General features: G+C 53.7%; 2 protein-coding genes and 1 long non-coding RNA gene across 4 annotated transcripts; 1 reads left to right on the forward strand and 2 right to left on the reverse strand.

Annotated features, from left to right (window-relative positions):
- Positions 1-673: 673 nt before the first annotated feature.
- LOC140636023 (tubulin alpha chain-like) lies at positions 674-14,253 on the reverse strand. Of its 2 annotated transcripts, XM_072831480.1 has the most exons (5): positions 8,161-8,302; positions 6,137-6,359; positions 5,006-5,154; positions 2,899-3,576; positions 674-1,046 (listed from the first exon to the last, which is right to left on the reverse strand). In XM_072831480.1, the coding sequence occupies exons 1-5, from the start codon at positions 8,161-8,163 to the stop codon at positions 753-755; spliced, it is 1,347 nt and encodes a 448-aa protein (XP_072687581.1). In that variant the 5' UTR covers positions 8,164-8,302; the 3' UTR covers positions 674-752. The 2 variants fall into 2 exon arrangements, with proteins under 2 accessions (XP_072687581.1, XP_072687582.1); XM_072831481.1 differs by lacking the exons at positions 6,137-6,359; positions 8,161-8,302 and adding an exon at positions 14,115-14,253.
- On the forward strand, positions 8,468-16,677 carry LOC140636026 (uncharacterized). Its single transcript, XR_012033391.1, has 2 exons — positions 8,468-8,670; positions 9,275-16,677. It is a non-coding gene; the product is annotated as an uncharacterized lncRNA (long non-coding RNA).
- Positions 14,196-23,146, reverse strand: RABIF (RAB interacting factor). Its single transcript, XM_072831486.1, has 2 exons — positions 22,949-23,146; positions 14,196-16,693 (listed from the first exon to the last, which is right to left on the reverse strand). Exons 1-2 carry the CDS (start codon positions 23,072-23,074, stop codon positions 16,448-16,450), a joined length of 372 nt encoding a protein of 123 aa, XP_072687587.1. The 5' UTR covers positions 23,075-23,146; the 3' UTR covers positions 14,196-16,447.
- Positions 23,147-23,378: the final 232 nt, after the last annotated feature.

Consider the following 23,378-nt stretch of genomic DNA (forward strand, 5'->3'; position numbering starts at 1 on the left):
AGGACGAAGCAGGCACACGTCCCGAGCTACAGGTAGTCCCGAGCTACAGGTAGAACCGAGCAACCGAGGCAGGTGGAGTGAGGCCCGGAGCACAGGCTGCCCTCCGGGTCGGGGGTCCCACGGGGCGTGGCCTTCCTCGGGCCCAGGGGCTTCTCCTGTCACCCCTGCACCTGGGCCGCGCAGGCTCCTCAGCTGCCCCGAGGCCACAAGCAGCCGGCTCCCAGACCCACGGGGCCTTTCTCATCAGGGACCCATTAAAAATAAAAAAACAAACTTTTCTTTTGCCTCAAAGGTTCACAGGCACTTTCAACATTATCTCAGACGTTCACAGCCCCGCCGAAGACCCGTGTCCCAGGAGCTGGGCGTCCACGCGGCAGCGGGCGGCCCCACCCCGATGGGCCTGGCGCACAGACCTCTGCCTGCCCAGGGGCAGCCAATGGTACGACCCCTCCCAGGGCTGGCCCTTCCCTGGTCTTCCCCGGCCGGCTGGGGACCTGGGGACTGGGGGACACGCCACGCAGCCCGAGCCCCGGCCGGCAGTCAGGGGCCTTGATGGCGGGGACAGCGCCGCCGACCCCTGCCGGCAGCCGCCCTGCCCTACGACTAGGGGGACACGGAAGTCGCCGCTCCGAGGCCTGCGCCCGGCCACACCGCATGTCACGAGAGCCCCGCGTCATCTAGACATTGACTGTATTTGTGGGGCTTAGCGAAACAGAACAGGGAGCCCGACCAACGGGCAGGTGCCAGGAGCCCTAGAACTCCTTGTTCTCGTCCTCACTGTCCACCGACTCCGCTCCCATTTCTTCATAATCCTTCTCCAGGGCAGCCAGGTCCTCTCGGGCCTCCAGGAACTCTCCTTCCTCCATGCCCTCGCCCACGTACCAGTGCACAAACGCCCGCTTGGCGTACATCAGGTCAAACTTGTGGTTAAGGCGGGCCCAGGCCTCGGCGATGGCGGTGGTGTTGCTCAGCATGCAGACTGCCTGCTGCACCTTGGCCAGGTTGCCCCCGGGCACCACGGTGGGCGGCTGGTAGTTGATGCCAACCTGAGAGGAAATAGCGGGTGGCGTAAGACCCTGGTTCCGCGTTGCTGGGAGGGGGTCTGTAGGAGTCCCACACCCGAGACACGGCCGGGCCCCGGGTGGGGCGTCCACCAGTCGGTAAGAGGCGTGGGGGTGACAGACATGGGTGCAGCACCCAAGGAACAGACAAGTCCAGAAGGTGGGACTTTCAGGGCGACTAGACTAGTGCCTTCAAGTCACCGTCAAGAAAAAGGGCGGATGTTATATGTTAAAAGATTTAAGAAATGAGGACCCCTGGGAGGCTCAGCGGTGCAGCGTCTGCCTTCAGCTCAGGGTGTGACCCGGGGTCCCGGGATCGAGTCCCACGTCGGGCTCCCTGCATGGAGCCTGCTTCTCCCTCCGCCTGTGTCTCTGCCTCTCTCTCTCTCTCTCTCTCTCTCTGTGACTATCATAAATAAATAAAATTTTATTTTATTTTTTTTTTTATTTTTTTTTTTAATTTTTTTTTTTAATTTTTATTTATTTATGATAGTCACAGAGAGAGAGAGAGAGGCAGAGACACAGGCAGAGGGAGAAGCAGGCTCCATGCACCGGGAGCCCGATGTGGGATTCGATCCGGGGTCTCCAGGATCGCGCCCTGGGCCAAAGGCAGGCGCCAAACCGCTGCGCCACCCAGGGATCCCAAATTTTAAAAATAAAAATAAATAAATAAAAAAGGCTTAAGAGGCACATATAATGCCGAGGCTTGGATTAAATCCTGACTTTGAAAACCTGACGTGAAAGGCATCTGTAGAAATTGGGAAAGTTCGGATGCTGCCTGGGTATTTTTAATTTGGAGAACTATTATGAATCTTGTTAGGCACAAAAACGAACTTATGTGTCATGAAAAGCCGTAGGCCAGTCTAAGTGGGTCAGCAAAGCAAACGTAAAGGAAACCCAGGTGCTGAATCCAGGCAGTAGGCACTCGGGTGTCAGCTGTGCTCAATCTCCCCACTTTCCTGTAGTTTAGAAAACAGTCTAGGGACTATGAAACCTTGTGAAGATCCCCAACGGGATCCAAGCCCCGTCTCCTTAAGCACTGCTCTGCCCCGGACACAGGGAGACCCTCACACTCAGCACTGAAAAACAGAAGGTCGCCTCCGCTCACTGCCCCTAAGGGCTGCGGGCCTACGGAATGCAGGTGCCACGCTTTCCTAATTCGGAGCTGGAGGATCCGCCTCCAGACCTCCCAGCACCTGTCTCTGGTTGAGCTACGGGGCAGCTCCCGAGTCCTAGCAGGTGACGGCTCGCCGCTTCACGACCCTGCGTCCCCTCCCATCGCGCTCACAGCTGCACCAGCGTCACCGGGCAGGGAAGCCGCGTTTTCCTAAACGTCACAGCTGCCACCTTTAATCTTTCTAAGCTCACCCTGGAACAACCCATAAAACTTCAAGTAGGCCACATGCCCAGCAGCCTTGAGGATGTGGAGACAGAAGCGAGAGGGGCGTCGAGCAAGCCTTCCCCACGAGTCTTCAAGGAATGGGCCGGGGTCACAGATCCTCCGACCCGTGTCCTGTCCCGTCACTGAATGGTAGGCCCTTCCGTGTCCCCAAAAGCCCTCCCCTGGGAGCAGGGGCCGTGTTAGGCGGCTGCGCCCCCCGCACAGGCTGACACCTGGCCCCCGCCGGAGCAGCCGCCCCGGGGAGCGCCTATCTGCCGGGCGAAGGGACAGGAGACCCGCTCTGCCTTGTACGAGCCGAGCTTGTTGAGAACAAAGCTGCTGGCTGCCTGGTTCTCCCCATTACCAGCACCCCTGCCCTGCCTGCAGCTCCTGGGACGCTCCCCTGGGCGGGCACACAGCCCCGCACCTCCCAACCCCACCTCACTCCCAACTTGCCTTGAAGCCCGTGGGACACCAGTCCACAAACTGGATGGAGTGCTTGGTCTTGATGGTGGCGATGGCGGCGTTCACGTCCTTGGGCACCACCTCTCCCTGGTAGAGCATGCAGCAGGCCATGTATTTGCCATGGCGAGGGTCGCACTTGACCATGTGGTTGGAGGATTCAAAGCAGGCGTTGGTGATCTCTGCCACTGACAGTTGCTCGTGGTAGGCCTTCTCGGCTGACACAATGGGGGAGTAGGTCACCAGGGGGAAGTGGATGCGGGGGTATGGCACCAGGTTGGTCTGGAACTCCGTGAGGTCCACGTTGAGGGCCCCGTTGAAGCGCAGGGAGGCGGTGATGGAGGACACGATCTGACCGATGAGCTGGTTGACGTTGGTGTAGGTGGGGCGCTCGATGTCCAGGTTGCGGCAGATGTCGTAGATGGCCTCGTTGTCCACCATGAAGGTGCAGTCCGAGTGCTCCAGGGTGGTGTGGGTGGTCAGGATGGAGTTGTAGGGCTCTACGACCGCGGTGGACATTTGCAGAGCGGGGTAGATGGCAAACTCCAGCTTGGACTTCTTGCCGTAGTCCATGGAGAGCCGCTCCATCAGCAGGGAGGTGAAGCCTGAACCGGTGCCACCCCCGAAGCTGTGGAAGATGAGGAAGCCCTGGAGCCCAGTGCACTGGTCTGTCTGGGGCAGGAGGGGACACCGTTAGGATGGAGGGGACGACCCCGGCCCCGGCCCCGGCCCTCTTCTGTCTGCAAAACTACGGGGGCCCTAGGCTAATGGTATTCCCTTCTGCACTTAGGAAAATGCTTTGCAGCACAATTGGTACTTAGGGGTATACGTTTCATCGCACGTACGACGGACGGTGTGGCAGGGTGTTACCTATATTACCAAACTTCTCGATACAGAAACTCCCACCATTCCAGAAAGTTCTCTTATGCTCCTGTGCTTCGCCTCGGTAGAGGTGAGAAGAGAACACCTGCAGGGGTTTGGAGGTCTAGGGGACAGATGACCTCCAGGGGCCCTGCTGGGTGTGTGAAGGGGCATGAGGGGCAGTGGGAGGGGAGGGCAGAGGAGGGTCAGACAGGGCGGACAACTGGATGTCAGAGCTGGGCCCTCTCCACTCGGTAGCCTGGCCACCTGGCTGCAGGACAGTGGGAGGCAGGGGAGGCGGGGGAGGCAGGGGTGGCATCTTGTCGAGCAGAGATTCCCAGGACTGGAACACAGGGACCCGCGGGGTTAACAAGCGCCCTCGCTCACTTCTGACGTAGCTGGTCCTTGGGCTACAAGAGCATCGGTCTACACCGGACGCCCCGGGAGGGAGGATATAAAAATTCTCCATTGACTTGCGATACATCCATTTATTGGATCCCTACACCGTCCGCTTGAAACTAGCACTGTGACAAGTCTATCTCAATAAAAATCACTTAAATGAAAAACAAACTTTCTGCAAATTGGTGACAACAGAAACATCCCCCCAAGCAAACTAACACACTCCAACCCTTCGATAAACCTTTTAAGAAAACCCTAAGCCGGGGGTATGTTGTTCAGCAAGCATCGAATCCCAGTCCCCAAGTCGATGGCAAGTCCTCAGCCTCCGCTGGTGCATGAGCAGCAGAGCGTCTGTCTGGGCGATCTCTCTAGGGACCAGTGCCAAGGAACTGGCTGCTAGTTGGCCTCATGCCCGCGCTCCGTGCCTCCGGCGAGGGGTGGGGTCAAGTGGGAAGTGGTTACGCTAACCAGTAAGCAGGAGCCTCTCCGGGGCTCTGCCTGGGAGCCGAAGCACAGGCTGCCCCCACCTACTTGCTGGGGCTCAGAGGCGGCTTGGATTGGACAGAGGGACCTGCCAAAGCTGGGAGCCAGCAGGGCGGGGGCCTGGGTCCACACTCACGGCGAACAGGTCCCTCAGGCTCCTCGGCCAGGCCGCACACCCAGGCCCCAGCACCCCCCGCCTGCCTCCCGCAAAGCAGAGGAGCCACCAGGGCCCGGGGGGCGTGGGTCACAGCCCAGGCCTGCGGTTTCCCTTTCTTCCACATGTGTCCGGCCTCCCGGCCAGGCAGGAACACCACACACATGGGATCCTGCAGGTGTCGAGGGCACTGGGTGCACTCACCAGTTTTCGGATTCGCTCCAGCACAAGATCGATGATCTCCTTCCCCACCATGTAGTGGCCTCGGGCGTAGTTGTTGGCAGCATCTTCCTTGCCAGAGATCAGCAGCTCAGGGTGGAAGAGCTGCCTGTACGTGCCAGTTCTCACCCCATCTTGGGGGGGAAGAGAGAGGGCAAAGGTAAGAGGGGTCTCATCCCCACAGGCCACGGGCGCCAGGACCCATGCTGCCAAGCTGCCCTGGTGCACCTGCAGGAGGGAGCGGGGGCGACGGCCTTGCAACGCCCACTTCCAAAGTATAGTTAGTCCTTCCTGGACCCGGGTCAGGGGCTTTAACTGTGCCTTCCCTCACAGCCCCGTCTACCTGGGGAGGAACCAGAGCGCGTCCAGGGGAGTCTCACTTGACTTTTGGCAGGACAAGAACACACACTGATGCAGAAAGCCCAGCCCACAGTGTAATGTCCACAAAACGGTCTCTGGAAAGATGAGGACGGAGCGAGGCGTCTGGGGGACTCGGTCGGTTAAGTGTCTGACTTTGGCTTAGGTCACAATCCCGGGGTCCTGGGGCTGAGCCCCTCGTGGGGCTCCCTGCTCCGTGGGGAGTCTGCTTCTCCGTCTCCCTCTGGGGCTCCCCCTGCTTGTGCGCACGTGCTCGCTTTCTCTCAAATGAGTAAAAACTTAAAAAAGAAAAGAAAGATAGATGAGGAGAGGGGTAAAGTTTTCAGGGACAGGAAACTGAGGAGATCCAGATGCAGAAAGGAGGAAGCAGAGAACCGCCTGGGAGCCAGCGACAGCCAGGTCTCTGCGCTCAGTTCCGTAGGCAATGTGATCCTCAAGGGTCTGGGGGGAGGAAAGAGGCAGCTTAAAGTGTCTGTGTTTACGCCCACTCTTTGCTGCGGCCTTCATCCTGGGCCGGGCCCCTCACTCCCACGTCCAGCCGGGTCTGGGCTGCCGTGACCTACCATCCTCTCCGCACACGAAACCCCGGGGAACCCCCGGGAGTCAGAGTCCAGACCAGAGCGGCAGGCTTCAGTGCTGCTCCTGGCAGGGCCTTGCCTGTGTCCCAAGAGCTTCCTCCCTGAGCAGGGCTCCCCGCAGACTATGGGGCTGGCAACAAATACCCTCCCGGCCACTGACCTATGACCGTGGGCTCTAGGTCCACAAAGATGGCCCGGGGCACGTGCTTGCCAGCCCCTGTCTCGCTGAAGAAGGTGTTGAAGGAGTCATTGCCGCTGCCCAGTGCCTTGTCACTGGGCATGGTGCCGTTGGGCTGGATGCTGTGCTCCAGGCAGTAGAGCTCCCAGCAGGTATTGCCCATCTGCACGCCCGCCTGGCCCACGTGGATGGAGATACACTCGTGCTGTTGGGGGAAGCCGAGCCGTGAGGCGGTGTGAATGCAGGAGGGAGCCAGGTGGGGCCAGGAAAGGCCCCGGATGCATCCTTTTATCTTTCCTCTCCAAGGCCTGAGGCCTAGCAGTGAGTTACAGGGTCTGAAACCCAGAAGCCTGGGCTCCCTTTCCAGGCCGGCCCGTGCTCTAGGCCAAACGGTGGTTCCCGCTGTCTTCATTCACCGCCTAAAGCCTAGGTGTTCAGGGGCAGGAACCCGGGGAAGCCGCCTGGTGCCTGTGAGCTGGCCAGGGAAGGAGGGGGACTCGGAGCCCTGTGCCCCAGGACAGGCCGGCCAGGGCTCCTGCAGGGCCCCGGGAGCCGCGGTGCCAACGGGGGCGCTGTGTCCCCCACAACCCCGGGGGAGAAGGCCAGGGGCAGGTCTGGGGGCCGACGGAGGCAGCGGCTGCGAGTCGGAGCCAGTGCGAAGGCTCACCCAGAGCATCCTGCTGGCGGGAGGGCCCGGCGGGGTCGCCCTTGCCCCGCGCAGGGTGGAAGCTCGGCTCGGTGGTCAGGACGTGGGTCCGCACGGCCGGGGTGGGCTGTCCTGGGCCGCTCCCCCCACTCGGCTTCGGCGCCCCCGCCCCGCCCGCGGCCCACGGGGCCGGCTCTCCAAGGCTGCAGCGCCCCAGCAGGCCGCCCTCCGCCCCCCGCCCCCCGCGCAGCACCCGCGCCCCCCGTCCCCCCGGGGCGCTCTCCCGCAGCCCCCCTCCCGCCCCCTGGCCCCCGTCCCCCCGGGCGCTCTCCCGCAGCCCCCCTCCCGCCTCCTGGCCCATCCCCCCCGGGCGCTCTCCCGCAGCCCCCCTCCCGCCCCCTGGCCCCCGTCCCCCCGGGCGCTCTCCCGCAGCCCCCCTCCCGCCTCCTGGCCCATCCCCCCCGGCGCCCTCCCGCAGCCCCCCTCCCGCCCCCTGGCCCGTCCCCCCGGGCGCTCTCCTGCAGCCTCCCGCAGCCCCCCTCCCGCCCCCTGGTCCGCGTCCCCCCGGACGCCCTCCCGCAGCCCCCCTCCCGCCCCCTGGCCCCCGTCCCCCCGGGCGCCCTCCCGCAGCCCCCCTCCCGCCCCCTGGCCCGTCCCCCCGGGCGCCCTCCCGCAGCCCCCCTCCCGCCCCCTGGCCCCCGTCCCCCCGGGCGCCCTCCCGCAGCCCCCCTCCCGCCCCCTGGCCCGTCCCCCCGGGCGCCCTCCCGCAGCCCCCCTCCCGCCCCCTGGCCCCCGTCCCCCCGGGCGCCCTCCCGCAGCCCCCCTCCCGCCCCCTGGCCCGTCCCCCCGGGCGCCCTCCCGCAGCCCCCCTCCCGCCCCCTGGCCCGTCCCCCCGGGCGCCCTCCCGCAGCCCCCCTCCCGCCCCCTGGCCCGTCCCCCCGGGCGCTCTCCCGCAGCCCCCCTCCCGCCCCCTGGCCCCCGTCCCCCCGGGCGCCCTCCCGCAGCCCCCCTCCCGCCCCCTGGCCCGTCCCCCCGGGCGCCCTCCCGCAGCCCCCCTCCCGCCCCCTGGCCCGTCCCCCCGGGCGCCCTCCCGCAGCCCCCCTCCCGCCCCCTGGCCCGTCCCCCCGGGCGCTCTCCCGCAGCCTCCCGCAGCCCCCCTCCCGCCCCCTGGCCCCCGTCCCCCCGGGCGCCCTCCCGCAGCCCCCCTCCCGCCCCCTGGCCCGTCCCCCCCGGGGCGCTCTCCCGCGCAGCCCCTACTCCGGGCGCCCCTTCCCTTCCCTCCCCCTCCCCCTGCGCCCCAGACGCTCTCCCGCGCCGGCCCCCGCGGGGACTCCCGGGCCCGCCCCAGGCGCCCCCTCACCATGGCGGCTCCGGGCGAGGTCTGCGGAGGGTCGCCGAGGGTCGCCGACGGCAGACGCGCCCCGAGTCTCCAGCCTCATCACGAAGCCCCGAGCGCCCCCCGGGCGCCGCTTATAAGTCCGCGCCCAGCCGCGGCCGGGCTCCAGCCGGGCTCCCATTGGGCGGCGGCCGTCCGGGGCCCGCCCCCTGCGCGCCCCCATTGGGCCGCGTTCCCCCGAGGCCCGCCCCCCCTCCCCGCCATTGGCCGGGCGCTCGGGAGCGACGCCGCCGCGACCGGTGATTGGCCGGTTTGTAAAGCCGAAGGGAGGGAAAAGCTCGAGCTGCGGTCCTCGGAGGTCGCTCTGCGCTCCTGCCCGGGTGGGAGCTCCGCGGAGGCCGCCGCGTCCCGTGCCCAGGTCTTCCCCGCGTAACGTGGCGGACGTGGCTGGAAAAGCGCAGAAACCTCGGGCGGGGGCGCAGCCCGGAGCCCTGCAGCCGTCGCACGGGGAAGAGGTGCCGCGGCGAGAACCAGGTACCGAGAGCTTCTGGGGCGGCACAGCTGCTGCTCGGCTGGGGGTCGGCGGGCCGGCAGGTGTGGGTGGCGGAGGGCAATGATGGGCAAGTAATTGGAGTTGACCTCCCTTGACTGAGGCAACCTCCCGGTCAGGTGAGGTCAGGTAATTGCCGAGGCGCGGGCCCAGGTGCCCGGAGCCCACTGGAGAAGACTTGGAGGGCGAACATGGATGTTATTCTGGAGAGTCTCACAGGAGTCCACGGGCTGTGGGGCCCTCGAGGGTGACCGACAGAGGCGTGACCCATGAGCGGTATTTCAGGGAGGTCATAGATGTTACTTGGTTGTTTGTTTTGTTTTGTTTTTATTTTTTATTTATTTGGTTGGTTGGTTGGATGGTTGGTTGGTTGGTTGGTTGGTTGGTTTTCCCAGCGGTGGTTTCGTGCGTTTCCGAGCCAAAGGGCACGCGCACTGTCCCTCCTCCACAGTTTCTGAGCTATCTGTGGTTTTACTTATAAATACGTAAGCGAAACAAATGGGCCAGTTTCCTGGTTTGGGAGGGTTAATTGGCCTTTGGTTCTATCAAATGACTGGACACCCCACAGTGATGACCTTATTCCTTCAGCACATTCCAGAGGAATCCAAAGCATCTGTAATCTCCTGCTCTCACGTCCCACTGGGAAGGTGCCTGAACCCTAATTATGCCAGCCTGGCCTGGAGATTTGAATCGTTGCTTTAGGAAAATCTGCAGCTGTAATGACTTCCTGTTGCCACAACCCAGGAAGACTCAAAGTTCGTGTCACCTGCACCTGTTTTTCCACAAGACTCTAGACGTGTCGTTCAAAAGTATCCTGAAATATTTTTCAGACTGCGTCGTGGTCTAGGTGGCTTGGTGGTGTGAATCCAGGGTGCAAAGGTTAACTTCAAACTCTGGAGAGTGTCCTTTGATCTCAAACCTTGTGTTTTATGAGGCTGCAGCTGTGAAGCGGTGCTCTCCAGGCAAGGGATAAGGTGAGCGTGCGTGTGAACATCCAAATAAGTACTTTAAAAACTGAGTACAACGCGGAGACCTGGTTGTTCCTGGTCTGTCACTGCCCCAAGCAAAACTTCCCAAATGTTACATCCTCCTGAACATGGGCAAGTCTGATTAAAACGAAGCCATCTGGCCGTAAACTCAACACCATCCTCTCCTCCTTGCCAGGTCCTGTCCGGCGTTTCAGCACCGGCTATTGGTGTCTGGCAGCTAAAAATGTCCTTCGGTCTCTTTATTGGACAGAGTGAGTGGGCCCTACCCAAGTAGACCTGTGTTTGCGACAGTGACCCTCAGTGTTGTCTGTGGAAGTGACACACACCAACCTCTCGACAGTGTGCTTCTTCACAGCGCACACATTACAGTTCTCTTATAAGGTGTTTGGATTCCTATTACCTAGGTGGCTGCAGCGTTTACATTCTTTTTCTACTCTCCACCGGTTTTTTCTCTGCGTCACTCCACCAACCCCGACCGTAGTGCCACTGTAGACATGCCGTTTCCCACGGTTCTTCAGGAGTTTAAGGTGTTACAAAGTTCGGAGGCAAAGGCCTCTAGGTTTCTGCATCCTTTCCCTACAGGCACTCTCTCCCTATCGTGCCTGCCACGTGGAACCAGATGACCCGGAATTCATAGGACAACCACACTCCGACTCGGGGAGGGAGGAGCAAAGAAGATGGAGACTTTGTGGGAACAAGAATATCCTGTTCATCCAGCAGTGAGCGTCAAGGGAGACAGGGAGACACAGGGCCGTGCCTGGGCTACTCGTTCTTGAGCCAGTGCCAGTACTGGAGAGGGACCACCGGGTTTTCAAATGACTGATTTATTTTCAAATATTTTATTTATTTATTCATGAGAGACACAGAGAGAGAGAGAGGCAGAGACACAGGCAGAGGGAGAAGCAAGCTCCATGCAGGGAGCCCAGTGCAGGACTCGATCCCAGGACCCCGGGGTCATACCCTGAGCCAAAGGCAGACGCTCCCCCGCTGAGCCCCCTGGATGCCCCAGGACTTGTTTTTGACATCCAAAATTAGAACCATTATTGTAATACTTTGCTGTGGGTACACACAGTTTTGTGTCACAGGCTACAAATTACACATCATACGTAACATTGTTTCCATACAAGGCTACATGAATTCAAAGTTTCAATAGTTTTGTTTGTTTGTTTTTTTTTTTTTTAGTTTCAATAGATTTGAAGTGAATTTGGTGGACATTTCCCTCACCTGACCTTAAATTCTAACATTTAGACATATTTAGACATATTCTGGGAATTTAATTCTTCAAACACAAGAACACCTTGGTCACAATTGAAAGGTTGGCACTACTGAAGCTAACACCTTTATTTTCTTACCCTATGGACTTAGACAGGGTCATGACCACACAGATGTGCCGTGCGATCTTGTACCACATCTGCTTTCATTGTCTTTATCAAGAAGTATTGGGGAAAAAAAGTGTAGTACCTAATTTTTTTGAAAATTTTATTTAAATTTGACTAATTAACATATAACATATATTCTTGGTCCCTACCCTTATGGAATTTATCTTCCTTAGAGGGAAGCAGAGACAAGGTTTAATTATTAAATGTGTATAGATGTAGGAGGTAATAGAAAAGAAGTGCCATCCAATTCTGAAGGGAAGAACTAATGTTTAGGAAAGTGGGTGTGGAGGCGCTTGGCTGGCTCAGTTGATTGAGTCAACTCCTGATCTTGGGGTTGTAAGTTCAAGCCCCATGTTGGGTGTAGAGATTACTTAAAAGTTAAAAAAAAAAAAAAATCTTTTTTTTTTTTTTTTTTTTTAAAGATTTAAAAAATTGAGAGGCACCTGGGTGGCTCAGCAGTTGAGTATCTATCTGCCTTTGGCTCAAGGAGTGACCCCGGGGTCCTGGGATCGAGTCCCACATGGGTTTCCCCACTGGGAGCCTGCTTCTCCATCTGCCTGTGTCTCTGCCTCTCTCCCTGTCTCTCATGAATAAAATCTTAAAAGATCTAAAAAATTGATTTGAGACAAGGAGAGCGAGAGAGGGAGAACGCACAAGAGTGGGGAGGGGCCTAGGGAGAGGGAGAAGTCGACTCCTTAATGAGCAGGGACCCCCTGGGATCATCACGGGAACTGAAGACAGGCGCTTAACCTACTGAGCCACCCAGGTGTCCCCAAAATAAAAAGTCTTTTTTTTTTTTTTTAAAGATTTTATTTATTCATGAGAGAGAGAGAGAGAGAAGAAGAAGCAGGCTCCATGCAGGGAGCCCGATGTGGGACTCGATCCCGGGTCTCCAGGATCACGCCCTGGGCTGAAGGCAGCACTAAACCGCTGAACCACCAGGGCTGCCCCTAAAAAGTCTTAAAAAAGGAAAATGGGAGTTGTGTAGGATCATTAGTTACATTCTCTCAAAATCTTGTTATGAAAATACAGCATATATGCAGAAAAGTGCACAAAAGACATACAGCTTAATAATATGTTACAGAGCCACTATCCAGATAAGAAAACAGCAGTTCCAGCATTGCAGGAACCCTCCTTGTGCTCCCTCCAAATCATCACCCCCGCTTTTGTCATAAATCAAGGTGTGACATGCGTGGGTCTGTTTGTCCATTCTTGTGACAATGTCCGTCCAACAGAGAAACTCTGCCTCTTGTGTTCCTCCATGGCTGTCCTGGCTAGCCCGGTCCTCTGCACTCCCATAGAACTCATACAATCAGTTTGATGAATTTCATGAAATGTTTTTTTTTCACCAGGATTTTATTAAATTTATACATCAGTTTGTGGAGAAAAGTCGACTCTTTACAAAATTAGTCAGGATTTGGCAACCTTTTTTTTCTTAAAGGACCAGTTAATCAATATTTTAGGCTTTGCAGGGTAAGAGGTAAAATTGGGAGATACTACATAAGAACTTCTGTAACCATTTCAAAAGGTAGAAACCATTCTTAGGTCACAGGCTCCTGAATCTCAATAAATCAGATGCTAGCCTGAGTGGATTTGGCCTCTGGGCTGTAGTTTTCTGGCCCTATAAATGTGTTTCCTTTGAATTGCTCTCAGGAATGTATAAGGTTTTGTGTTTTAGTCTTGCAAATAAGTGAGAATTATTCCTAGCTCCCAGTTCTCTAGTTCTCTCTTCAGCTATGCATCATCTGCTGTCAAAAACTTCCACTGAATTCTTAATTTTGGTTATTGGATATTTTTTTTTAACTCTAGGATTCATATTTTTTTCACATGTCCAGGTATCTGTTCAAATTCCCAAAACTTGCTTATTTCCTTGAACAGAGTAAGGAATTATCTTATAGTCTGTATTTGATTGCTCCACTATCTGTGGCTTCTACGGGCCTCTTTCCATGGCCTCGTTTCACTGGTTTTCTTTTTTTTTTTTTTTTTCTTTCTTTTTTTTTTAAGACTTTATTTATTCATGAGACACACAGAGAGAGGCAGAGACACAGGCAGAGGAGAAGCAGGCTCCATGCAGGGAACCCGACGTGGGACTCAATCCCAGGACCCCAGGGTCATGCCCTGGCCAGAGGCAAACCCTCAGCCACTGAGCCACCCAGGGGGTCCTCACTGGTTTTAATATCCTGTCTCATATGCCTGATTTCATTTTGTCACATTCAGAATATGGTATTAGCAAAATTATTGTAGAAACAAGTCAAAATTAAATTTTCCTCCAGAGAGCATTCTTACTTGCTTATGCCAAGGGTTTGGGAAACTACCACTTTGGGATCGACTTAATCTAATTTCAAGGACTCACATTGTTGGAAGACAAGCTGCAGTCCCCTCAGCCTATTTCCTACTTCTGGCTCACCCCTATTCTTGGGGTGCAGGGGACTGAGGGCCTCACCCCCATGTGAGAAGCATTTACCTGGTCTACCACTCTTTGACAGGCCCAGACCCCTACTTCTGGAAGGCTGTCCCAATCACCCGCCAGCCCCTGCACTGCCCCCTTTGACATCTGGCAAATGCCCCCAATAGAAGAGCAGCCCGTAACACAAAGCCCACTTTTTGGGGCCTCTGTCTTCTCAGTGCTCCTGGTCCAGGAGCACTTCAAACACACGTTAGCTCACCAATGCCTGTCCGGCCTTTCTGGCTGCTTTCAGTGGGATGGTCAGTCCGAACGACCTCTCCACCATCGTCAGGAATAGAAGTTCTCAGTGGTTACACATCACAGTTACTGGAGTAGGCTCACACGTGGCGTAGTAACAATATGTAAAATGTCAGTACACCACTGTCTTTGTGTTAAAAAAAGAATTTTGTAGGAAAAATTAGGCCTAGGAAAAATCAATTGCTCTCCCTAACAGGACCCGCAAGTTCCTCTACTTATGGGCTGCGTCCGCCTACCTGTGACAAAGCAGATAATGGTTTCACAAGTCTCTGCTGAGAGCAGAGAGCCCATTATGCATAAGGGGAACAAAGAGGTGACATTCTCATTTTATAGCAAACACTGAGTGATTAACTTACGAGTTGACAGGAGGGTTGGGTCTCCATTCTCCTCTGCTTTTTTTGATTGCATATTCTTCCCAAGGACATAGAGGAATCTAATTTCTACTGTTTACACGCCTTTATTTCTTTCAAATTAAACTGCAAAGGCAAGAATAACAACTTGGTATTTTTGGCTACTGGGGCAACAATGTTTGGCAATTCTGTAAAAAAACCAAAAATACAAATGACCAACAAGTATATAAAAATTTCATTAAACATAAAATAAATGCAAATTAAAACAATGAGATACTTTTTCTATAAAGTGGCAAAATATTTTAATGATAATAAATACCCAGTGTTAGGAAGGTTTCAGAGAAATCAGTGCTCTTTTATACTGCTGAAGGACGGTGAATTAGCACAGCTGTTTCTGAAGAGTATGTGTCAAGAGAGCAAATCCATGAAAACGTGCATACCCTACAATTCTACTTCTAGTAATGTAGAAAATAGTTAAGAATTCGTATCCAGATTTAACTATAAAGTTGCACGTTACATCACATCGTTTATAAGAGACTGGAGACAATCTAATAGTAGATTGTTTAAGTAAATTATAGTACAGAAATACAAGGGTGTCCATAGATGGTTATCTGTTAACATGGGAAGTCAGGATTTTGTCAAATGGAAAAAGCAAGTTATAAAAGAGCACAATCTGATCTCTTATCTGTTTTTAAAAACCATACATTTTTCTATATACATATAGAAAAAACACTAAGAAGGGTATATACCACACTACCATAGGCAATCTCCGGATGGTGGAAATGAGTGATTATTTTTGTGATTAAAAAAGGAAAGAAAAGTCAAAAAGTCTAATCTAAAAAAAATGCTTTCCGTAGGTTTTGGCTTGTGATAGAAGGGGCTACATGCCCCAGAGGCATCTACTTGGTTTTGTTCCTTCTGACCTGAGTGGATAATTCTCACAGTTGTTTTACTACAAATGCCATAATCATAGACATTTGACTTTGTCTAGGGAACAGTTCTCTCATTTTCAACTACAGCTCACTGAAGCGATGACTGCGGAAGGAAGCCACCTTCCTTGGTAGGTTGATTGCAAAGCCCAAGGCCCACAATTTACCTGGGGAGTCCTCAGAAAAGTTCTGGAGAGAAAGAAGGCAGGAGCAAGCAGAAAACAGACACAGAAGGATGGGCTGTAGCTTGTAAGGGTTCTGTTTAGTCCTTATATCAATTCTATGTTCTCCTCATTCTTAGAGGTAGGACTTCTGGGAGGACACTCAACACCTAGCCATAGAGATTCCTTTTAAGACACTGAGTCACTTCAGAAGAAAAATGACAGAACAAGTGATAATCATATTGAAGGGCTGACAAATTTGCTAACATCAAACTGAGTAACCCCACAGCTACAGAAGATAGTGGCATTTGGGCAGAAATTTGTGTTCTGGATTGGTCCAGGGATTCTAGCTGAACCAAAACTCTGAGGACCATTCTTAGTGGGCTCAGTAAATAGTGACGCTATCCAGCAGAGAAGTCTTTCCTAGGAAGAGGAAGAGTTACTTGCCCAGATACGACAAACCTGCAAAGTCATGGATAATGTGGCAAAGGATAATGTGGGCATCCTCCACCCTGATTTGAAGCCAGGGCTGAGTTTTCCTTGGCGTGGCTGCCAGACAGGGTTGAAAATCTGATTCTCAATGTATAGGCTATAATGTAAAGAGAAACCACATCAAGATTTGAAGGGAGGAGGGGATACAGTCATCTTCACCATAAAAAGTCACTATCAACCCAGAGGGTCGGCTCTCAAATGTGACGTTACAGACGTGTCCAAAGTAATGTGTTTCCTATTAGCAGTTTAAATACTGAAGTCTGTAAATGCTATACTTTTAAAAAGAATAAACTACTGTAGATAAAGCTAGCCATCCAACAAAGTCACTTGTATGCTTTCTTGAATGAGAGAAGGTGGGGTTTGAACTGTGAGCATGAGCATCATCTGCTCTGTGTCATCGTGGCTGAGACTGAACACTGCTCTCACAGAGCAAGAAACAAGGGAGTCCAGGGTCGGAGAGCCCAGGCAGGATGTCAGGGATGGGGGCAGATTTGTGAAAGTGTTCCAGTGTCCTGCCACTGGGAGAAAAGGGAGAGGAGGAGATGCTGGGATGCAACGTGAGCTGGGAAAGAGGCACCCGCTTGAGGCTTTAGGGACACGGGATCAGCCCTATGCATGTTCAACCGGACGTGCTGATACTCATCATTTACATTAGTACAGAGAAGGGGCAGCAGCACAGTTACACCAGGTTAAATGCCAGTTCTTGAGGGGAGCAGCTTTTATAGCTGGCGGTGGAGCCGAGTCCCCCTCCCCTCAGTTACTCATGGGAAACCCGTTCCAAGGCCACATAGAAACTGTTCTTGTCATCCAGGCAATGCCAGCCAATCGGTCCGATTTCACAGTCTGCGCACACCAGAAACTTGATGTTGCCCACGTCCTTGGTGAAGCCCACATTCTCGAAGATGAACATGTCGTCAACCAGCCAGTGTTCCTGGAGGAGATCGCCATCAGGATTGCTGCCGTCAGCCAGAGCTGGCTTCTTTCTCATGGAGGGAAGGAAAAGCTGCAGTGGAAGAGAATACGAAGAATACAGACGCTGACTGGCCCACTTGCATCATCGTCCCCATCCTGCCTACACTTCACATTCCCTGGCAGTTTCCTGGACTGAAAACCAAATGAGGAGCCCTGTCATCACGTTAGAGACGAGGATGCTGGGCGGCTCTTCTGTTGCCTCTGGTCTGCGCCCTGATCCTTAAGAGACATAAGTGACATGCTCTGGTCATGTGGCTCCAACGCCTGATCCTGATCTCCCTGGAGGTCATTCTGCTATAGCCACACAGGGTGAGTGTGCTCTGCGCCCTCAGATCGTGGCAAGACTGGCTCCTTCATGATATTCTGCTCAAATATAACCTCTTCAGGAGGTCTTCTCTGACCAAACAATCTGAATTAGCTTCCTATACTGTCCATTGTATTTTTTATTTTTATTATTTATTTTTAAAAAGAATATTTGTTTATTTGAGAGAGAGAACAAGTAGGCGGAGTGGCAGGCAGAGGCAGAGGGAGAAGCAGGCTCTGAGCAGAGAGCCTGATGTGGGACTCGATCCCAGGACCCCAGGTTCATGACCTGAACCGAAGGGGCTCAACTGACTGAGCCACCCAGGTGCCCGTATTTTATTTTTTGAAATGGCTTTACTGGGGTGTAATTGACACATATACTGTACATATTTAAAGTGTACAATGTGATATACTTTGGCCCATGTAAATACTGATAAATCATTACCAGCAAGATAACACATTCATTACCCCCAAAATTTCCTTATGCCACTACCTCTTTTATTTCTTACTTATTCTCTGAAATTATTTATTGGCTTAGCTATTTACCATGGGTCTCCCTCCACTAGAACGCAAGCCGCAGGAAAGCAAGGAGCTTACCTTTCCTGTTCATTACTATAACCCCAGTGCCTAGAATAATAACTGACATGGAGCAAGAACTCAAATACTTATAAAAAGAATAAACAGAGGAGATCTGGCTTTGTTCTATTCTATCAGTGTTGTGTATATGCTGGACTTATCTTACAAAAAGAGTATTGAGGGATCCCTGGGTGGCGCAGCGGTTTGGCGCCTGCCTTTGGTCCAGGGCGTGATCCTGGAGACCCAGCATCGAGTCCCATGTCGGGCTCCTGGTGCATGGAGCCTGCTTCTCCCTCTGCCTATGTCTCTGCCTCTCTCTCTCTGTGTGACTATCATAAATAAAAATTAAAAAAAAAATAAAAAATTAAAATAAAAAAAAAAGAGCATTGAAAAGGAAAATCTAGTTCTAGAATTTGGAATATCATCCCAAGGATCCTCCTACCCACTAATCAACATGACTTCCTGATCATTAGGAGAAAGCCATTTCTTCCCTATGGTTAGTTTACACACCTTCCGCTGCCCCAGAGTATGAGAGGATACAATGCCAGCAAAGCTCATTACCCCTCTGCTCCTTGTCATTATGGCTGCTGCCAATAAATTTATTTTCCACCCCATAGTACATCTCTACTGCATCCCCAAACTCTAATACAATAGGATGCCCCCAGTGTGGTTGTCTGGCATTAGCAAGCAGAATAAAAGCAAAAAAACTTTCTTTTTAATTAAAACACAAACAAACAAAAAAACCACTGGACGTTAATTAGTTCAAAAGAGGCAAATGCTTTGATAGAGATGAGCAAGCCTCTTCCTGAATGCTACAGTTAGGGTATCACAAAGCTGCTAGTGTGCATTAAACACGCTGGGCCGTCGTGTGGCTATCCCTGATAGAGGAGGGAGCACTGATCCAGAACATCTCTGCTTCCCATCTTCCAACCACGTGGCCTGCTAAAACAGGTATCTGTGTACCACTCTACACTGTAAGATCACCTGAGGACATCAAAAAATAGGACAGTCCCTCCTCCTGTTATATGGTCATTCCAGTCACCCTTTTCTTTTTTTTTTTTAACCTCATCTAATGTTTTTAAGGAGTCCCCAGTGCTTTGTTTTACCCTACGTGAAAATGGGAACAGGCAGAGGCAAAGAGGAACCAAAAAACAGGGACCGGGGAGACCTAGGTTCCAGCCTTAGCTGTATCTCTCTGTGGGCCTAAATTCCCCCGAAGGTGTTTCTGGCCTAGTCTGTAGGTGTGAAATCAACATCTTTACTACAGGTAAGGTGAGTGAAACATTAAGGGGAGAAAAACCAAAGACTTTTTAAACATTAGCCTTTAAATGTCCAACAAAGGAGCCCCAGCTTCCCTCCCACAGTTAGTTTGCTTGTTTTTTTAATGATGCAAAACACCACCTCTGCAGTCTCTTTTGAGTAGTGATTTGAGAGAAATACTATTAACTGATCATTCAAGGGTTCTCAACATTCTCATTTTTATTTAAATCCTATCAGATCCATAAGACTAGACCTACATTTAGGCACATTGTGTGTGTGTGTGTGTATTTGTATGCATCTCAACCCTGTCTCTGCAGTGCCCAGGGCTATTGCAGGGTCAGCTTTGGGGATGTAACATTTGGAATACAATTAGGCTTTCTAGATAGACCACTGGGGTGGAAACCAAGAAATTACTACCTCATTGGGGGCTGCTAACTCAGAGGGCCAGGGGCCAGAGTTGCCAGTTACATCCCTGACTGGGTGGGCTAAATGCTTAGGACCTCAGCCACTACTCTAATCCTGGACCATCTCCTCAGAGAGACGTAGAATACTCCAACTCCGGGAGATGGTCAGGGGAACTCCTTTTGCTCTCTCAAGAAAGAGGCAGCTTAGTAGCTCAGTTGGTTGAGCACCTGCCTTCAGCTCGGGTCATGATCCTGGGGTCCCGGGATGGAGCCCCGCATCTGGCTCCTTGCTCAGTAGGCAGTCTGCTTGTCCCTCTCTGCCCCTGCTTGTATGCTCTCAAATAAATAAAATATTTGAAACGGAAAAAAAAAAAAAAACTGTTAACTGTCCTTTTAAAAATATTTTCTCTTGGGGCATCTGGGTGGCTGGGATGGAGCCCCGTGTCGGGCTCCCTGCTGGGGAGGGGGTGCTTCTCCTTGTCCTGCTCCCCCTGCTTGTTTGCATGCTCTTGTTGTCAAATAAATAAATAAAATCTTTAAAAATTTTCTTTGTAAAAATCCATTCTTATGGTAGAAAACTTGGCAAGCAGGCTACAATATAGATGAAAATAAAAACTGTTACAGTACAGAGTAAATTTTTGGTATCTTTTTTTTTGTAATTTTCTCCCTTCTGTGAGTATTCGTGGTGGTTTTTTGTGACCAACCATATATACATAGCATAAAACCGTTCTTCAAAAAGATCGATTTACTTCAGAGAGAGAGAAAGAGCAGGGGGTGGGGCAGAGGGAGAGAGAGAATCCCTAAGCAGGTTCGCTGCCCAAATCAAGAGTGGGATGCTCAAGCAACTGAGCCACCGAGGTGCCCCTAAAACTTACCATTTAAGTCATTTTTAAGTGTGCAGTTTAGTGGCATTAAATACATATACTCTGTTAAGCAACTACCACCACCACGCATCGCTAGAATTTCTTCATCTTCCCAAAATGGCACTCTGTACCCATTAAATACTAACTCCTCATTTTCCAGTCCATGCAAACCACCATTCTGCTCTGTCCCTATGACTTTGGAATTTGACTACCCTCGGTACCTCATGAGTGGGATCATACAATATTTGTCTTTTTTGTGACTAGCTTATTTTACTTAGCATAATGTCCTGATTTTTAAATTGTTTAATCAGTCTTAACATTTTATGGAGGTAACTGTGGGTTCACGTGCAGTGAAGAATATAAAGACATATGTACTAATTATTTCTATATCAAGACACAATACAGAGATGCCACATACCCTGTGTTTGGTGACACAGTTTTCCCTGATGGTATTATTCTGCAAAACCGGAGCATAATCTCATAACCAGGACATCGACACTGATTTTATTCAGAGTGCCCTGTTTCTGTGTGATGCGTACACACTTCGGTCAGTTTTACCCCAAGGAAGTTCATGTATCCACCACCACAGTCAAGACCCTGAGCAGCTCCACCACCAGGAGAGCCCCTCCTGTCACTTTTATTTATTTATTTTTAATTTTTATTTAATTTTTATTTTTTTCCTCCTGTCACTTTTAAAACCACACTTCCCAGAACCCTCAGCCCCCAGTTCCCAACCCTGGCAGTCACTCATCGACTCTCCATTTCTAGAACTCAAAAATGTCACAGAAATGGAATCATACAGTATGTATTATTTTGGGCCTGGCTTTTTTTTTTAAATTTATTTATTTATGATAGTCACAGAGAGAGAGAGAGAGAGAGGCAGAGACACAGGCAGAGGGAGAAGCAGGCTCCATGCACCGGGAGCCCGATGTGGGATTCAATCCCACCTCCAGGATCGCGCCCTGGGCCAAAGGCAGGCGCTAAACCACTGCGCCACCCAGGGATCCCTGGGCCTGGCTTTTTTCACGCGGCACAATTCTCTGGAGAGTCACCCAAGCTGTATAATATGTCAGTGGTTCATTCCATTGCCGTTCATCCAACCAAATGGCTACAGCAGTTTGTTTGACATCCCCTGCTAAAGGACACCCAGCAGTTTCCAGTTTGGGCCAATATGAAAATCGGTGCAATGAACATTGATGTACAAGGTTTTGTGTAAACCTGTTTTCACTCCCCTGGGGCAAAGGTCCTGAGGTGCACTGGCTGGGATGCAGAGAAGTACATGCTCCGCCTGGGGAGACACTGCTGTTGGGTGTGCCCTCGGGGCCTCTGCTGCCCTGTCTCACCAAACACTGCTCTCTTCTGAGTTCATCTTCCACTGCCCACTCCTGCCACGCTTCTCCCCCCTCCAAAAACTGTAAAAAACAAATTACTCTTTTCTAACCTCATCTGTCTTTCCTACATTCTCAACCTTTGGTGAGTGTTTCCCTTTTCTCTTTGTCTTCATGGAAATATGGCTCCTTGGTGCTGCCCATTGTCTGACACTCCGCCTACTTTGGGATCTTCAGGATGGGGAGTGGGAACTGGTGCTCTCCTTGCTCCCAATTACTCCTACACCCTCACATGCATGTTGGCTCCTCTACGGATCCTGGCATGTGGTGACTGACCCCTTGTGATCATGTGAGGTGGCCTGGTCACTGCCCTGTCCACCGCCGATGGGCACCTGGCTCAGCGTCCTTACTGGTCCCGTGTCCTAGCCCCATGCGTGGGCTTCTACCCTCCAAGGGGGTGGGTCCTCCCCAGAGCTCCCTGGCCTCCTCTACTGCAATCACCTTAACTCCACCTGGCTGCATTACTTGCCAGTTTTATTACATCCTGGCTTTCTGGCCACGTTGAACTTTTCAGTTCTGAACTGAAAGAAAGATAGGCCATACTTCTCCTTCACCTGCTAACTATGAAATATCACACCGCCGTTCCCTCCATCTCCATTCAGCTTCGTCATAATTTCCTGTCACAAACCTTAGATTTCAAGAAGTTCCGAGTTCAAGGGTATGAGAGGCCGGTTACAGGATTCACGAAGAACACGTGCTGCAGCACGGTGACACACTAATCCGTTCCATCCATGCTGACCCATTCTCTACACTGGGCTCCGGTTCACTGATTTATTTAAATCTAAATATCTATTAAGTTCTTACTTATGTGCACAGTCTCAAGGTAGGATAGAGGGGCGGGCAGGATACACGATCTCACAGGCTAGTGGTGTAACAGCGCATCCTGGGCGCGGGCGCTCGGGGTGGGGCGTCGGCCTCGGGCCCAGGCGTGACCCCGCGGTCCCGGGATCGAGTCCGCACCGGCTCCCCGCGGGGAGCCGCTTCCCCCTCCACCTGGGTCTCTGCCTCTCTCATGAATAAGTAAAGTCTAAAAACAACACTAAAGGCGTCGTGAGAGGGGCTGGGATTGTGGGCGGGAGTGAGCTCTGCGCCGTCAGGCCCTGCTGCCCGAGCCTCGTGCTGCTGACGCCGGGAGGGAGACTTGCGGGCCGAGGGGCCTCGCGGGCTGGCGTCGCCTTCGCAGGTGCCGGGGCCTGAGCGCGCCCCCGAGGCCCTCCCCCGGCCCCTCCCCCGAGGCCTCCCCGCGAAGGCCGAGCGGCGGGGCGCACGCGGCGGGGTCACACCTCGGTCACGCCTCACCAAGATAAAGAGCCGTTTCCCACTGTCCGCTCCGGGGAGGCGGCAGCCATGAGGGAGATGCAAGCGCGAGGGGAAGCGTCCGTCGGGGCGACTCCGGGCCTGAGGCGCGGCCCCCACCCGCCGGCGGACCCCGGAAGCCCGGCTGAGGCGCAGGGCACGGGGGTCACCGGGTCGCGGCCTCGGGGCGCCCTACCTGCCGGCGGGAGAAGAGCGCGGCCCCGGGCTGCAGCACCCGGGAGCCGCAGCGCTGGCACAGCACCGCCTTCCGGTTTCGGCCCTCGGCGGACACCAGGTCGCTGAGCGGCTCGGCCGGTTCCATCGCCGCCTCCGCCGCCGCCGTCGCGTCCGGGGCCCGACCGCGCAGGCGCTGTCTCCGCGGCCTCTGCGCAGGCGCGGCCTCCGGGGCGGGGCGGGGCGGGGCGGGGCCACCCCCCTGCGCAGGCGTCCGCGTCCTGCTCCGCCGCCTCTTGCGCAAGCGCCGCGCTCAGCGCCCGGCCGGGACTCGCCGGCTTTGTGACCCGGGGCCCGCGGGGCCGTGACGCGGTCTCCACGCTCCGCGGCCCCCCTCGCCGTCGCCGTCGCCGTCGCCCTCGCCCGGCGGTAGACGCGGGCCGCGCCTCCCG

Source organism: Canis lupus, chromosome 6 (genome assembly GCF_048164855.1).
Source record: "Canis lupus baileyi chromosome 6, mCanLup2.hap1, whole genome shotgun sequence".
Lineage (NCBI taxonomy): Eukaryota > Metazoa > Chordata > Mammalia > Carnivora > Canidae > Canis > Canis lupus.